At 45.7% G+C, this 16,536-nt stretch overlaps 1 protein-coding gene across 1 annotated transcript; it reads left to right on the top strand.

Annotated features, from left to right (window-relative positions):
- The first annotated feature begins 656 nt into the window (after positions 1-656).
- srrm2 (serine/arginine repetitive matrix 2) lies at positions 657-15,480 on the top strand. The gene is made up of 14 exons (XM_072442701.1): positions 657-900; positions 2,503-2,598; positions 2,678-2,866; positions 2,945-3,028; positions 3,108-3,170; positions 3,267-3,293; positions 3,849-3,959; positions 9,062-9,188; positions 9,302-11,364; positions 11,554-12,018; positions 12,263-12,760; positions 13,285-13,353; positions 13,806-13,898; positions 15,198-15,480. Exons 1-14 carry the CDS (start codon positions 659-661, stop codon positions 15,247-15,249), a joined length of 4,179 nt encoding a protein of 1,392 aa, XP_072298802.1. The 5' UTR covers positions 657-658; the 3' UTR covers positions 15,250-15,480.
- The last annotated feature ends 1,056 nt before the right edge of the window (positions 15,481-16,536 follow it).

Below are 16,536 nucleotides of genomic sequence, written 5' to 3'. Positions count from 1 at the left end.
TCTCATGATCATGTCAATGTGCTGCAGGCCTGGTGAACAGGGCCTGTGTGATGCATTAAACTGCACAAGTAAGAGTAACGCGAGAATAATATTACTCAAGATAAAGTACAAGTTAGCCATGACCTCGACAGTGAAAGCGGATTGGTGTAAGTAATTGTTAGAGTAAATTGTCTGCAATGCAACATCTAATTTAAACCGAAAGTACACATTAGTACAGTTACCTGTAGATGAAAGTTAAGTGTGTAATGAGTACTGCTGTGTGGATCCTTACTGACCTCCACAGGTGAAGATTTAAGCATGAAATGGAACACTGAAGTGCAGGTAAATGTATGCAGAACGACTCAAGAAGTATTAGATTAGATACTATTTTGTAACTGCACAGTGACATGACACATACACATCTAACAAAGACTGTTTACTCTTATTAACACACTGAGCCAATCAAGTGCAATTTTATTAAAAAGTTACTCAAGTAAATGTACACTCATCTCAGCTCAGACCAGTGTGAAATAACAAAACTGGAATGCAACCTATTTTGTACCCTTAACACCATTTTAATTGATGATAATGTCAGCGAAACACAATGTCATGTTTCTATGTCTGAAACAAATCCATGTAGTGAATCAGGACGTCCTTTTTGTCGCTTCCCCTCAGAGCGATGTACAATGGGATCGGCCTGACGACTCCTCGCGGCAGCGGCACCAATGGCTATGTCCAGCGGAACCTGTCAACCGTCCGCGCGAAGCGGCCGCGCGAGGACCGCGTGCTGGACGACAAGGAGCGCGAGCGGCTGGAGAGTCAGCTGAACCGCCAGCCCAACGCCGACATCCTGGAGCACCAGCGCAAGAGGCAGCTGGAGGTGAAGTGCGCCGAGCTGCAGGACATGATGGAGGAGCAGGGGTGAGGCACTTTTACTCAAAACAGCTACAGACGTGCTTCTACTCAAACATCTACAGACGTGCTTCTGCTCATTCATCTACAGACGTGCTTCTGCTCATTCATCTACAGACGTGCTTCTGCTCATTCATCTACAGACGTGCTTCTGCTCATTCATCTACAGACGTGCTTCTGCTCATTCATCTACAGACGTGCTTCTGCTCATTCATCTACAGACGTGCTTCTGCACATTCATCTACAGACGTGCTTCTGCTCATTCATCTACAGACGTGCTTCTACTCAAACATCTACAGACGTGCTTCTGCTCATTCATCTACAGACGTGCTTCTGCTCATTCATCTACAGACGTGCTTCTGCTCATTCATCTACAGACGTGCTTCTGCTCATTCATCTACAGACGTGCTTCTGCTCATTCATCTACAGACGTGCTTCTGCTCATTCATCTACAGACGTGCTTCTGCTCATTCATCTACAGACGTGCTTCTGCACATTCATCTACAGACGTGCTTCTGCACATTCATCTACAGACGTGCTTCTGCACATTCATCTACAGACGTGCTTCTGCTCATTCATCTACAGACGTGCTTCTGCACATTCATCTACAGACGTGCTTCTGCTCAATCATCTACAGACGTGCTTCTGCTCATTCATCTACAGACGTGCTTCTGCACATTCATCTACAGACGTGCTTCTGCACATTCATCTACAGACGTGCTTCTGCTCATTCATCTACAGACGTGCTTCTGCTCATTCATCTACAGACGTGCTTCTGCTCATTCATCTACAGACGTGCTTCTGCTCATTCATCTACAGACGTGCTTCTGCTCAATCATCTACAGACGTGCTTCTGCTCATTCATCTACAGACGTGCTTCTGCTCATTCATCTACAGACGTGCTTCTGCACATTCATCTACAGACGTGCTTCTGCTCATTCATCTACAGACGTGCTTCTGCTCATTCATCTACAGACGTGCTTCTGCACATTCATCTACAGACGTGCTTCTGCTCATTCATCTACAGACGTGCTTCTACTCAATCATCTACATGGACGACTAACAACTCACTCCTTTATCGACAAATTAAGGCTGAACTATGGCAACTGAAGGCTTTTTTTAATCATAATACCGTATTTTCCGGACTATAAGTCGGACTATTTCCATAGTTTTGGCCGGGGTGCGACTTGTACTTAAAATTATACTTACATACTTATACTCGGGAGCGACTTATGTGATATTATTTCTTATTTTCACACTGGCAACCGCATTTCATTCTCCAGTGCGACTTATGTTTTTTTCTTCTCTATTATGCATTTTTTTGGCTGGTGCGACTTATACTCCGGAAAATACGGTACTTCTCCCGTTGTTATAAAGGCCTTTTCATGAGGTTTTTTTGAGACCGTTTAGTCCAGATAACGATTACAATACGACTATGAATTTTTTTTGTTGCAATTGACCAGTTGCAATTCATCTTAATTTTGGACGCTGTAGTGATTTTACAATTTCCCTTGCTTTCTTTAGCTTTAGTGGTTTTATTGGCTCACAACTGTCCATTAACAGCTCATTTAACCCATCGTAAAGTTTAAAATCCACCTCTTTTCTGCTCAGATACGCTGCAGAGGAGATCGAGGAGAAGGTCAACAGTTTCCGTATGATGCTGCAGGAGAAAGAAGAGCCCGCCCCGAAACCCAACGAGAAGCCCACGTGAGTAAAACACGCCAAAAACGCACTCCCGCTAACGGCACGGACCCCTTTAACGATGACGGTTGCGTCCTCTCTCCAGCGCGACGGAGACCCACGCCCTGGCCGCGGCGAATCAGCAGAAGAACGACCGGCTCCGCGCGGCGTTCGGCATCTCCAGTGACTACGTGGACGGCTCCTCGTTCCACGCCGACCGCAAAGAGAAGGAGAAGGAGAAGCGTGAGCAGGAGAAGCTGGAGCGCGAGAAGCAGCAGCAGCAGCAGAAATACACGTGAGGCCACAACAAACAAACAAACAAACAAACGCACATTCTCAGCCGTGCGCTCAACGTTTGCGCCTTTGGTTTCAGTTTGGTGGAAGTTTCGGATGACTCGGATTCTCCTCCAAAGAAACGAAGCCGGAAGAAGAAGAAGAAAAATAAGAAACGAGACAGGTGAGAAGGAGGAGGAGGAGGAGTCTTATTATTGTGAATCTTTGAGGTTTGCGTCATAACGGCAGCGCTGTTTCCGCAGTTCAGAAAACGAGTCGTCTCCATCCCCGAGCAGAGAAAAGAAATCTAAAAAAAAGAAGAAAAAGTACGATAAACATTGGTTTTCGGCGGCAATTTCGCTCCGCGGTTCAGACTCCGATCCGACCGTTAACTGCGATTTTGTGTTTTTTTTGTTTTTCAGAGAGTCGTCGGAAGAGGGAGAACGCAGGTGGGTTCGATATCTTCAGTCCGCGGTCCAGCTCCTCGCTAACGATCACTGTTCAGGCTGTGGAATCGTCGTTCCGGGTTTTAACGCAATTCATTAACTAATTTCTCCGAATGTGAGTCCGATAGCTTGGACAGCTCTTCCAATGACATCTTCTACAGTGTGTCAAACGCTTGCGCTTCCTATTAGAGTGCCCCCCGGTGGCCGTTTGCCAGTAAATGACCACAGGGTTCAAAGATTAAAGTCCGAAAAGTACGGTACTTTTTGGGTAAAGATTGAATTTAAATTACTTATTTTTCTATCTTAAATAGTTATTTTTTTTGTTCTTACAATACAATGGTACCTAAATAATCCTCATGATCAATTAACCAATTAATTTTGACATGTATTTTTGAGTTTACGTTGGTTTATGTGGTGTTTTTTGTGTGTTCTCATTAAAACATCATCAGTAGTTCTCGTTAAATGATAGATTTGGCCACTCTGTTAAATGTACTCTTGGGCTCTTCAGAATCTTGTCGAGATCCGCAATATATTTCACTAATGTGTCGTTTCTTGTAGTTCTTCCAACGACAAGCGGAAAGTGTCAAAGAAGAAGCAAAAGAAGAGCGAGAGTCCTCCTAAATCCAAAGTGGCGCGTCAGAGGAGCGCGTCCTCCAGCTCGGAGCACAGGTCGGTCCCGTGAAGACGTTCCATGTTTAGAGCGAGTGGCACCAGGTCACAGCAGTTCTATTATATTCATGCAAGCTATGTTTGCTATGGGGTTTATACCTTATATTCCCGAGTATAAATCACACTGGAATATAAGTCGCATCTTTCGATGATTTATTTGATAAAATCCAAGACCAAGAACATTTCATCTTGAAATGCAGTTTAAACTAATAACAGATGAGAGAACATGGTGAATAGGTCTACGTATGCTAACGCTAACACCTTCAGCTACATGACGCACAGACAGAACTGTGGTAAGTGTCTGGTATGTTAACGTAACATATTAACAGTTATTCAGATAACTATAGCATAAAGAACATGCTAACAAGTTTACCAAAGCATCAGTATTACCCCAAATCACTAAATCCATTGAATTCTTCTTCCTCTGTGTCACTTCTAAACAACTCCACAAACTCCAGAGGTAGAGGAAGTGCAGATTATTCTTCTACGTCGCTTGGAGCCTAGAGCGCCCTCTTGTTAATAATAATAATAATAATACATTTTATTTGTAATGCACTTTACATTCCAATGGAATCTCAAAGTGCTACATAACAGAGGCTAAAAACAACAAGCAAGGCACAGAGTTAAAACAATAAAGCATTCATGATAAGTTCATGCATTCATGATGAGTAAGTCGCACTTTAGTTGGCTGTAAAAAGTACTACGTGTGATGATCTGGGCCAAATCGGCAGGAAGTTGAGAATCGAGAAAAGCCACATTTGGCCTCTGGATCAATGTTCCCTCTAATTTTCGTTATGTGCCTGGGCAAACACACTAGCTCCTTGGGCACACCAAGGACCACTGTGAGCAAGATCTGATGTTAACGCTGTGGCCACGCCTGTTCAAAACCTTCCTTCATAGCAAGTTACATTGAAATAATCAAATTACAGCAGCAAGAAATTAGGCCCACTTAAAATGAAAAATACAAAAATCCTGTTGTTCATGAGATGTATAGTAGTTATATGTGAGAGTCCTGCTTTGGCCTGGCTGTGGTCCAGTGGCACAAGCCATTCCATCCTCAAATAAGGCTGAGCAAAATAATGTCTGTTTGCCGTAACCTGATCGACCCGCTATGAAACTAGCCGACTGGGGGAAAAAATCTGCATTTTGTTGAAAAAAACGTCAAAATCTTTATTTTTCAATTATTTCACCGACTCACCGACCGGACTTTCCTGAACCACCTTGTCAAATATTTTTATCACGCTGGTAAACCTGACTTTCATCCCAAAGGACTGACAACGCGTGCGTATGTAACTAAACAGAAAGCGCGTGGGAGTCGTTATATTGCTTTTGACAAGTTGGTTTGCCCTTGTCGGCGCCACTGATATGTCCACAGTAATGTGAGCCAGTAATGTGAGGTTGTGAAATTTGACTTACGCAAATGCATTCTGGGATTGAAACACGCCCAGCAGCGTCATCACAACAAACATGGCGGCGCCCCTGTCCCCCGCATGTTCCCCCCGCTCGCCTTCGCCACCAAAATGAAGGATAGCGGCGTACAAAAGGTCGATTTGAAATGTCTTAAAATTGTGAGATTTAGTCTCCCGATCGGGTTGATAGAGACGTTTTCCGTCATTGACTGTTGAAGCCTGACCCCTGGTGGTCACTCCGACTCAAAAAATGACAAAATCTGGATCTTTTTTTTTTGCCTTCAAAGTAAAAAAAATAAGAATTTGCCTACCGACCGATCCAGATGAAAAATGTTGACTCGGGTTACAGCAAACAGACAATTTATTTGGGGTAGCCTAACTACATTTCTTTTTTACTTTGGCTTGGTGAGTGGATGTGTCCCAGGCGCTGCCCGTTCGTTTCGCCATGATAAGGGGTTGGGTCTTTTAACTCCGCCGCATTATTGTTAGCTAGCGAACCTGCAAGGTGCATATGGTCAGTGCATAAGTGCCCTGACCATATCAATGCTATGATTGGCTGTGTAGCGTATGTAAACCGCATTGTATCGTTGGCTGGACAGGTGTCACTAGGGATGCAGACCTAAACCCACGTTCAGGTTCATGTCCGGATTCGAATCCAGAGGTTTAGGTTCAGGTCCGGACCTAATGAGTCCGGCTGAACTCATGCCATTTTTGCATAATGTTATAACAGCATAACACAAGCTACTTGGCTCAATTAAGTTGAAGACACTTGAACAAGGACGACTATCAAACACAAGGCTTAACTGCAGATTGAAATAAACTCAACTTGTCTGCTTTATTCACAGTTTTTAACAGAAGCTACACCTTACAAATCACAAGCTACTAACTAGCAGCTAAACTATAGCTTAAGAGTTAACACATATTCATGTGTTTTACTTGAGGTACAACTCAAGACTCAACTCAACAACAAGAGCATGTTGAGTATTGTTGACAGGGTCAGTCTGGGTCAAGCGGTCAAAGCAGCCGTTTCATCTGATAGAATGTTTTGCCTTTAGACACATTTCCACTCTTTAATGTTACAGATCCATTGGCATCAAAAGTCAGGTAAAAACCTTCAAACAGACAATACACCAGTGTAAATAATTCAGTCAGTGTAAAATAAGAGTTACAAAAACTAGCATAAAAGTCAACTAGAATAACTAAAGCAATCAACTTAGCAGTATCAAAAGTAGAATATGAAAATGTTGTACACAACAAATCAAAATAATACATCATATTAGCAGCATTAAACACCAGACCATATTTAACAACTGTAGAATACAAATACAAAATACTATTACAAAATATAAACTCCAATTAATAGATGCAGCAATTAAGCAACATTACTTTGACTTAGTATTTACTTAATGCCAAATACATCACAACATAACACTTAAGTTATTTCATTCATATTTACACCCAGACCAAAGCACAACCCAGACAAGACCAAGCTTACCCCGCCCCTTTAACACGCGACGACCCACGCAATCCATAAACAACAGTTCAAATAAAGCCAGCGATCTTACCGGCTTCACTTGTTGTTCACATGTGGATACACGGTTCCGCGCTGTCTCTCGCATCTTTAAACTTATTTCGCCGGCTTCAACTTATGCCCGGAAGACCCGTGCGTCGCTAATTAAGGTACGTGTGCGCTATTGACAGCGGCGCATGGCAGTGTTTACGTCTTTTCCAGCGCAAATATCGCGATCAATGGAAGGTTTAATATGGTCTAGATTCTAGAACAAAAAGGATATAGTATTTGAGTGCTAAATTTTATATGAATCCAGAACCGAATCACCTGGGTTTTGGTTTTTTTGGACCTGAACCGAAACGTTTTTACAAGTCCAGATCCGGTCCGTCGTAGCGGTACACATCCCTAGGTGTCACTGACAGGTGTCCAGCCAATGATACAATACAGCGCCCACCCGCGGTCAGCGCGTCCGCGCTGCAGGACTAATTAGACTAATATCTCAGTGAATATGAGTGATTGTAATAAAACGCACAGCGTTTTGAAACTAAAAATATATACATATATAACACAAGTTACACGACGTGTCCCCTGGACAGTGCTTCTACTGTCCACTAGAGTCTTCTACAGTGTGACAAACGCTTGCACTTCATTCTAGATTGCTCCCGGTGGCCGTTTGGTAATTAGATTAGGTCTAATATTAGATATTTACTAATAGGTTTATGGTGAATAAAATGTTCTGCGCGCCATAGATTTTCTATGCGCGCAGCTTAGAGGGAACAGTGCTCTGGACCATATTTTGGACCTGCCTGGAGTCTTAAGTTATTGATATGACTTTTTAGATGGCGGGACATTGGCTCCACAAACTCGCCTCATCGGTCAGGCTCATAATCACATGGTCAGACCGTGTTGTCTGTACTGCGTTTAAACACTGTCGCCTTCATAAAAGTATCTCTGTGCTGATACTGCTCTAATGACTGGGAATACACACTTAACTCAAACTGAACCGTGCAGATTAGTGCATTTCTGTGACGATCCCCCGATGCAGCACACAACAATGTTTATCCGAGGTCTTGGATTCTGCACAAATCCACAATGATTTAAGTTCTTGTAGTGATCTTTTTTTCCAGTCTTATTTTCTTGTGATATTTGTTTTGATACGAACAAACCGTGGTTGTCCCTGATTGGCTAATCCACCTGTCAGTCACGCCCATCTGAACTCTGGCAGATAAACTCTGACCAGACTCATCGATCTGTCGTGAAATGCACATGTAATTCCCCTGGAGGAATAAATAAAGTTGTCTTAAGGCTACCCCAAATAAATTGTCTGTTTGCTGTAACCCGAGTCAACATTTTTCAAGTGGGTAGGACGGTAGGCAAATTCTTTTTTTTTTTTACTTTGAAGGCAAAAAAAAAGATCAAAATTTTGCCATTTTTTTGAGTCGGAGTGACCACCAGGGGTCAGGCTTCAACAGTCAATGACGGAGAATGTCTCTGTCAACCCGATCGGGAGACTAAATCTCCAGATTTTAATATATTTCAATCGACCTTTTGTACGCCGCGGGGGACACGGGCGCCGCCATGTTTATTGTGATGACGCTGCTGGGCGTGTTTCAATCCCAGAATGCATTGCGTAAGTCAAATTTCACACCCTGACAGAGCGTGACATTACTATGGAAAGGTCAGTGGCGCCGACAGAGGCAAATTAACTTTAACAAATTAAGACAATATAACAACATCCCTGCGCGTTCTGTTGTAATATAGAAGCGTGTGGAGGACTGAATATGAAGACATACATGCGTTGAGCGGTGCGTCATCAGTCCTTTGGGATGACAGCTTGGTATACCAGCGAGATTTAAAATGTTTGACACGGCGGTTTAGGAAGGACCGGTCGGTGAGTCTGCGAAATAATTGAAAAATAAAAGATTTTAACGTTTTTTCAACAAACTGCTGATGTTTTTTCAGTCGGCTAGTTTCATACCGGGTCGGTCGGGTTACGGCAAACAGACATTATTTTGCTCAGCCTAATGTGAAATCATTTTTGGAGGTTATTGATACAAAATATTTCACCTATTTTTTTTTTTACATCGCAGCAGTTTTTGTTTCATGATCGGGACAGAGAAACATAGAATTGTTAAAACACGGGCAGTTCAGAATGTTTAACGCCTTTGCACTTCTTTGACCAGCGATTCACCGCCCCCGAAGTCCCGCCCACAGGAAGTGGCGAGGAGGGAGAGCGAGCGAAAGGGACGGTCTCCTGAGCGAAGGCGGGACCGAGATGAGCAGAGCCCCCAACGACATCCGCCAGAAAATGTAAGTATCAGAACTATCACACAAGACCACCAACTTCTTCTGTTTCTACTTCTAAATCTAATATGATTTCTGAAATGTCTAAAATGTTCTTTCTTTGACTTTCTTGTTTGTAGAAGAGGTCGAACGTTGAGCGGGAGAAGCCTCCACCAAAGCGCCGACACGACTCCTCATCTCCGTCTCCTGCTCCTCAAAAAGAGCGAGAACGAGTAAGAACATCTGGAAGCAAAGCCAGAGAAAACGAGAAGAGTAGAGAGGCGAAGCGCGGGAGGAGGTCACGAAGCCGCGAGCTGGACAGACGACAGCACGAAAACGAGAGGAGAGACGGGTCGAGGAGCCGAGAGGAGAGGAGGACGGAAACGAGTCGAAGCAGAAGGTCCAAAAGTCGAGAGACGGACAGAGATAAACGAAAAGAACAAACTGACAGAAGAGCGAGGTCCAGGAGTAAGGAGAAGGACACGGATAAAGTGAAGAATGTGTCTTGTAGAGGAGGAGAACATGCAAAGGGCGACGTCGGCAAGCAAAGTCTGAGAACACGACACGATTCTTCATCCTCTCCATCGCCTCCTCCTCAGGCCAGACGAGTCGACGTGGCGGTTGTCCGGCGGTCCAGGAGCAGGGAGGCCGAAAGAGGGAGGAAACCAAGAGATTCGGACAAAGTCAAGGAAAACGAACCTCCTCAAAGACCCAGAATCAATTCCTCCTCCTCCTCCTCCTCATCCCCCGCTCCTGACCAGGCAAGACCAGAGCCGCCGAAAAGCAGGTGGAGCGACGAAAAGGGAGGCGAGAGAGAAAGAAGCGGAGAAACGAGAAGGAGGTCACGAAGCAAAGACAAGAACGGCGGAAGATCGGAAAGACCGCAAGGACCGCAAGTCGTTAGAGTTGAAAGGTCTAGAAGCGGTGACGGGAAGGACGCCGGCAAACAAACGGTTCCTCTGACGAGTCGACGCGATTCTTCGGCATCTCCGTCGTCTCTGCCGATTCAAACGCGGCAAGAGTCGACGAGAGGCGGACAGAAAGACAAACAAGCGAGGCGCGACTCGTCCTCCTCGCCATCGCCGCAAACAAAACCAGCCCCGAGGAGACGAGACGAGCGAGAAGGGGCGCGAGAAAGCAGAGAGTCGGAGCGAGCTAGGCGATCCGGGAGCGCCGAGAGACGAGCGAAAGACGGAGACAAAAGCGAAAAAGTTGCTCACAAAACAAGACACGATTCTTCTGCGTCTCCCTCTCCTCCTCCTCCACCACCTCCGCCCGCGAGAAGCCGGGAAAAAGATGGCGACAAAAAAGCGAAGCGCGATTCGTCCGCGTCGCCGGAAAGGCAAAGGGAGACGGCGAGAAGGGAGGTGAAGTCGCAGCAGCACAGGAGGGACGAAAGGGACGAGCCGAGAGCCAGAGAAGCGCAGCGGGCGTCATCCGAGGGAGAGCGCAAAGAATCTAGGGAGGAGAGGGGGAGGAGAGGAGCAGAGGCGCCCGTCGGGAGGGAGGTACAGATGACGAGAAGCGACCGGGCGGAGGTGGAGAGACAGAAGAGCGAGAGGGCGGAGGTCGAAAGGCAGAAGAGCAAGAGGGTGGAGGTGGAGAAGCAGAGGAGCGAGAGGGCGGAGGTCGAAAGGCAGAGGAGCGAGAGGGTGGAGGTGGAGAGACAAAGGAGCGAGAGGGCGGAAGTGGAAAAGAAGAGGGAGAAGGCGCCAAGTCTTAAGACGAAGCCACAGCGCGAGAGCAGGAGCGGCGGCAGCAGCAGCAGCAGCAGCAGCAGTAGTGACTCCTCCTCTTCTTCCGCTTCATCTTCCTCCTCCTCCTCGTCTTCTTCCAGCTCCTCGTCTGAAGATGAAGGTAAAACTTCTTCAAACAAAGACAAAGAGGCGGCGATCGGAGCCGCGGTCCAGAGACACTTTGCAAACGGCCGCAGAGAGAGTCCCGAGGTGGTCCGGCGTGTGCAGAGCGACCAGAGGAGTGACCAGAGGAGCGACAGGAGCTCGTCCCACACCGGCGGCACTCGAGGCAGAGGGCAGGAGCGGTACAGCCCGTCGCAGGTGGACAGCCCCAGCCCTCCTCCTCCTGCTGCTGCTGCTCCTCCTCCTGCTGCTGTTTCTCCCAGAAGAGCTCAGAGACACTCGCCATCGCACACGGAGGACCGAGCCAGGGGCCGAGACCGGGAACAGAACAGGAAAAGCTCCAGGTAAAGGCCAACTAGACAGATTTTTAAAGTGGTGCATATTCGCATGAATCATTTTGAAATAACTTGTCAGACGATGTACTCCAGCAGGGGTCAAAATAAACTTCTGATGCCCCTTTAAAAATAAGTAAACAAGACGGTCACATAAGCAGTGTTAATCGGTCGCTTTTTACATTATTTGTGCCTCTCCAGGTCGAGTCCTCAGGGCAGACGCTCTTCTCCGGCGCAGAAAAGCTCCTCGCCCCCGAACCGCCGCACGCCCCCGAGGCAGTACCAGGACCCCCCTCCGAGGCAGTACCAAGACCCCCCGCCGAGGCAGTACCAGGACCTCCCGCCGAGGCAGTACCAGGACCCCCCGCCGCGGCAGTACCAGGACCCCCCGCCGCGGCAGTACCAGGACCCGGCGCCGTCAAGAGGAAGGCGGAACTCTCCCCCCAAAGGCTGGTCTGAGCGGGACAGAGATCGCCGAGGAGACCGGGAGCGAGACAGAGACTTTGACAGACAACGAGGTCGAGACAGGGACCGGGACAGAGAGCGGGACAAGCAGAGGGACAGGGACAGAGAGCGGGAGAGGGACAGGGACAGAAATGGAGGTCGTCCCATTCGGAGGAGCAGGTCCCGGTCAAGAAGTCCGAGGAGAACCCCACCTCTCAACAGGTGAGACTTTGAATATCCAAACCAGTTCCTTCTCGATGTTCTCTTCCTGTTCTGGTCCAACTGGTGTCACTACTCACATGACCTTTAGATGACCTTCAGCACAATCTTGTTCTAATATTTTTGACCCAAATTCATGCCGTTTCATACCGAGAGCAGATGATGCCAATATCGTTACATCCCCAATATCTACAAACTATTTGGTTTTCTGATTTTAAACCTAGTCCATATTTGGTCGTTTCCTCAGGTCCAGAAGGTCCCCGCCCCCACAGCAGAGGCAGAGGAGGAGCCGCTCCGCCTCTCGCGATCGCAGTCGAGCTCCACGAGAGGCCGAAAAACCGAGAGCGCCGCCAAAAGAGGCTCCGAAACGCTCCTCCTCCAGCTCATCCTCCTCCAGCTCATCCTCCTCTTCGTCCTCGCCCTCCCCGGAGCGCCAGAAACCACCGCAGAAATCCCCCCCGAACCCCGACCGCCGCACGGACGACCAAAAGGCAAAGTCCAGCCAGTCCTCCTCCTCCGACAGGCGTAGCGCTGCAGGCGTTGTCCGCCAGTCACCCGCCACGGAGGGCGGAGGCCGGCAGCAGGAAGTGGAGCCGAGGGGGACGGGTGAAGTCAACGGAAAACCTACTGTAACGGACAAAAAGACAGACGAGAAGCGACAGAGCAGCAGTTCGTCCTCCTCTTCCTCCTCGTCTTCCTCGTCATCCTCGGACAGTTCAGACTCGGAGGGAGAGCAAATGAAAGGGTAAGTTTAATCTGCTGTCGCCGTGACGCCGCTTCCCCCGTCACGCTGCCCCCTTCAGTCCCAGTAATGATAGGAATACAAACAGGGGAAAAACCCCAGTTCATCCAATCCAACTTTATTTGTATAGCACAGTTTACAATGTGATATAAAACTTTTAGCTCCAAAAGTCAAAAAGAAGATTCATAAAATGAAATCGTTTCAAAACTTGCCAAGAAGAATACAATTTATAAAAACAATACACAAATAAAAACAATTAACGCCAGAGAATAAAAGTTGGTCTGAAGACGAGACTTTAAATACTACTGGAAAGTTGGGTTGTCAAAAGTATCTGAAAATCAGACACTAATCAATACTAAAACTAGTATCGAAACCAGATACGGTACTCATTTGAGCAAGTATTGATACTAAAAATCACTGTAAAACACATTGTAACATAAAGAAATGTTCAGGGTAGGGTTTGTTATTGTTTGTATTACAGTCTGATTACTCATGCCAACGACGTTAACGTTTACATTATGTGACAGGAAAAAGGCCCAGACTCAGTGCTCTGGATCCTCATCATCGGATGATGAGAAAGGGATGAAGAAAAAGAGGTGAGAGGCAGCGTTCATGTCTAATATCATAGTTTCAGACGGAGTCAGGGGCCTTTAAGTTCATTTGTTAGCTACACAAGCTCATTTTAAGATAATGTATTAGCTTGCCAAGCTCATTGTAAGACCATTTGTTTGCCAAGCTCATTTGTTAGCTCGCCAAGCTCATTTGTTAGCTCGCCAAGCCCATTTGTTAGCTCGCCAAGCCCATTTGTTAGCTCGCCAAGCTCATTTGTTAGCTCGCCAAGCCCATTTGTTAGCTCGCCAAGCTCATTTGTTAGCTCGCCAAGCTCATTTGTTAGCTCGCCAAGCTCATTTGTTAGCTCACCAAGCTCGTGTTTCCTCCCGTGCCCGAACTCACATGTGACCTGTCGTCTCGTCTCTTTCCCGAGCTCACGTGTGACCTGTCGTCTCGTCCCAAGCTCACGTGTGACCTGTCGTCTCGTGTGTTTCAGCTCGTCGGGTCATCAGAGAGTTCCTGCCGATTCCCTCCGAGACTCTCGTTCGCTCAGTTACTCTCCGCCCCGATACATGAGAGGCAGCCGCAGGTCAGTGTGAAACTCTGGCGAATGTCCCCCTCGCCACTTGTCAGTCTTTTTCGGCCTTCTTTCGAGCTTTTTTACTTTGAACATCTGCAACCTGAGCGGGCGATGCTTTGTTTGAATATTTAGTGACGTTTACAACAAAAAGTACATTTGAAGTAGATGAAACCAGAATGGAACTGGGCCTGATTGTGAAATGCCTTTTTATTTATGTTTAGATAATAGGCTGGACAATCAGGGAAGTTATTGTGAAATGGCTGTTAAATACTGCAATATCGGAATGTACTTTTGATGCACATATGTTTATGCCTTAAGTTTTTATATTGAATACTACATTAACAGATTAATCAAGGCTAATTTGGACTGAATAAGGAAAGTCAGGAATAAAATCAAAACTGTACATTTCTGTCGGATGGAGGAGCTTGACTTTACTGGGATTTATTTAGTTGAGATATTGATAATCAAGTATTACATTTCATCAGATGTGCTGCCACTAGAATGTTGAGTATTTAAGATGGTAATACTTTTAAAGGAACCATCTATTCTATTCTCAGCCTGTTCTCACTCTGTTCCTCGTCACAAACTCGACTGGAGCACATTCAGCTTCATTCACAGTTTGATAAAGTCCTCTCCCCTCCCAGCCTCAGAAACACTCCGTTCTGAATCTCCTCCATGTGTGATGTCATAGTCGATCTGTGACGCGGCTCTGAGAATCTTTAACTCCACGAATCATCTCCACGAATCATCTCGTTCAGTCCCATCACGATCAGTACAACTGCGCTCTGAGACCAGGACGCAAACCGACGGCGTGTTCTCTGAAACGTGCGTCTTAAACTGTCGAGCGGTGGCGCCATCTACTGGCTGTGAGGCCGAATGACTGTTTGCGTCCGAATGTAATTGTTTTTGCCGTTAATATTTAGTTTTTTATTTCTAAAACACGAGATGCCAAACTAAAGGTCATGTTTAAAGGCTGATAACAATAGATATAATGCATTATATATAACCTTTTAAAATGTCCACTGTGAACTGAAGCTTGATTTGCTGTCTCACGGGAGTGAGAATGCATAATAGAGAAGGAAAAAACCATAAGTTGCACTGGAGTATGAAATGCAGTTGGAAGTGTGAAAATAACAAATATCACATACAAGTCACTCTGGAGTACAATTATATAAGTATAGATATTAGTCGCACCCGGCCAAAACTATGAAAAAAGGTGCCACTTATAGTCCGGAAAATACGATAAAAAATCACAGATAAATTACAGCTGATATAAAAGAAACTGACATGTCTCTTGTTCTTCTGCAGCGGCGGCCGACAGTCGCCCAAACACTCGTCCAGCAGCAGGAGCAAGAAATGAGCCTCGGACCCCCGGAGCCTCGGACCCTCAGATCCCGCTCTGGCCCCTGACTGTCCCTTTTCTCCCCCTCCACAGCGCCCCCTGTGGTCATGTAGATATATGAGCTCGATCGTGCCACGCGTTTCCTTTTTATGTAACGACACATTCAGTGATTTTCTGTCGGCAGAATCTGCAACTCGTACTTTGTTTGTTGAAATTGTTAATAGTAATAAAGCGTGACTGTACATTTTACCTCTGCTGTTCACTCCTGTCGTTATTACTGAGTCTTCACCGTCGCAATTAAGAAAGAATAAACATTAAGTTCACTGGAAACGACTGAAGGAACGCTTCACAACACTGACCGTAAAACACCCTGTTACGATGAGGTGTGAGCCACTTTTCTTTAATTTAGTCCTTTTTCCCCGCTGTTGCTTGTTCTCTTGATGCGATGGCAGAGCGGCTTGAAGTGGCTTTGGTGTTTTTACTTTACAAAGTCCAAAAAGGCTCCGTGGACTTCAGAGTGGAGCAGAGTTTAGTGAATATCATCATTAAAAGTGTTTAAAGCTCTGTCACTTTCACTGTGACTAAAGTGTCTGGACTGGACTTTTCATATTTTGTTAGATTCTGAGGTCACATAATGTTCCTCTTCATTTTCGCACCGTTCTGGATTTTAGAACGTTTTTGTTTACACAGGAAATTAACCTGTCGCTGCCTCAAACCAGAACATTGTGGATCATTGGCATTAAATCCAGAGAAAGACGACTTCACTCTGAGGTTATTGAAGCTGCGGCTTCAAATGAAAGTGACTCCACCCACGTCCCATTGACTCCACCCACTTCCCCTTTCTGTTGAACTCTTTATTACAATGCTAATTACTTCATCATATTTATGACTCCAGTAGAAGTAGAAGAAATGACTCAAGTGTGAAAAGTGCAGAAAATCTGGTGTTTTTAAAGTACATTTACTCACAGCGATAAGAGAAACTACACTATATGAATTAAAAAAACATCAAATATATATTTATATAATATACTCCGTAAAATACGGTATATATAAGCCAAAAAATGCATAATAGAGAAGAAAAAAAACATAAGTCGCACTGGAGTATAAGTCCCAGCCAAAACTATGAAAAAGGTACGGTATATAGATTTATATTATATGGCCTTGTGGTGCCTTTTTATTTAATCATTTCCATTCTTTTGAATTCTGTTTAATGCAAAATGAGCCGCACAGAAAAATTGTGACGAGTCAACTATAAAAAAAAATCATACTTATATTTTAAGAATCGTAATCGTTCTTTGGACTAAG

This window comes from Eucyclogobius newberryi, unplaced genomic scaffold (genome assembly GCF_026437365.1).
Source record: "Eucyclogobius newberryi isolate DKJ021-1_F unplaced genomic scaffold, fEucNew1.0.hap1 SCAF_13, whole genome shotgun sequence".
Classification (NCBI taxonomy): domain Eukaryota; kingdom Metazoa; phylum Chordata; class Actinopteri; order Gobiiformes; family Gobiidae; genus Eucyclogobius; species Eucyclogobius newberryi.
This window is presented reverse-complemented; position numbering and strand designations above follow the sequence as displayed.

Coding starts and splice junctions, on each gene's coding strand:
- srrm2 (XM_072442701.1), top strand. CDS start 659: ATGTACAATGGGATCGGCCTGACGACTCCTCGCGGCAGCGGCACCAAT. Junction 3,294..3,848: donor TCGGAAGAGGGAGAACGCAG/GTGGGTTCGATA, acceptor CGTTTCTTGTAG/TTCTTCCAACGACAAGCGGA. Junction 9,189..9,301: donor AACGACATCCGCCAGAAAAT/GTAAGTATCAGA, acceptor TCTTGTTTGTAG/AAGAGGTCGAACGTTGAGCG.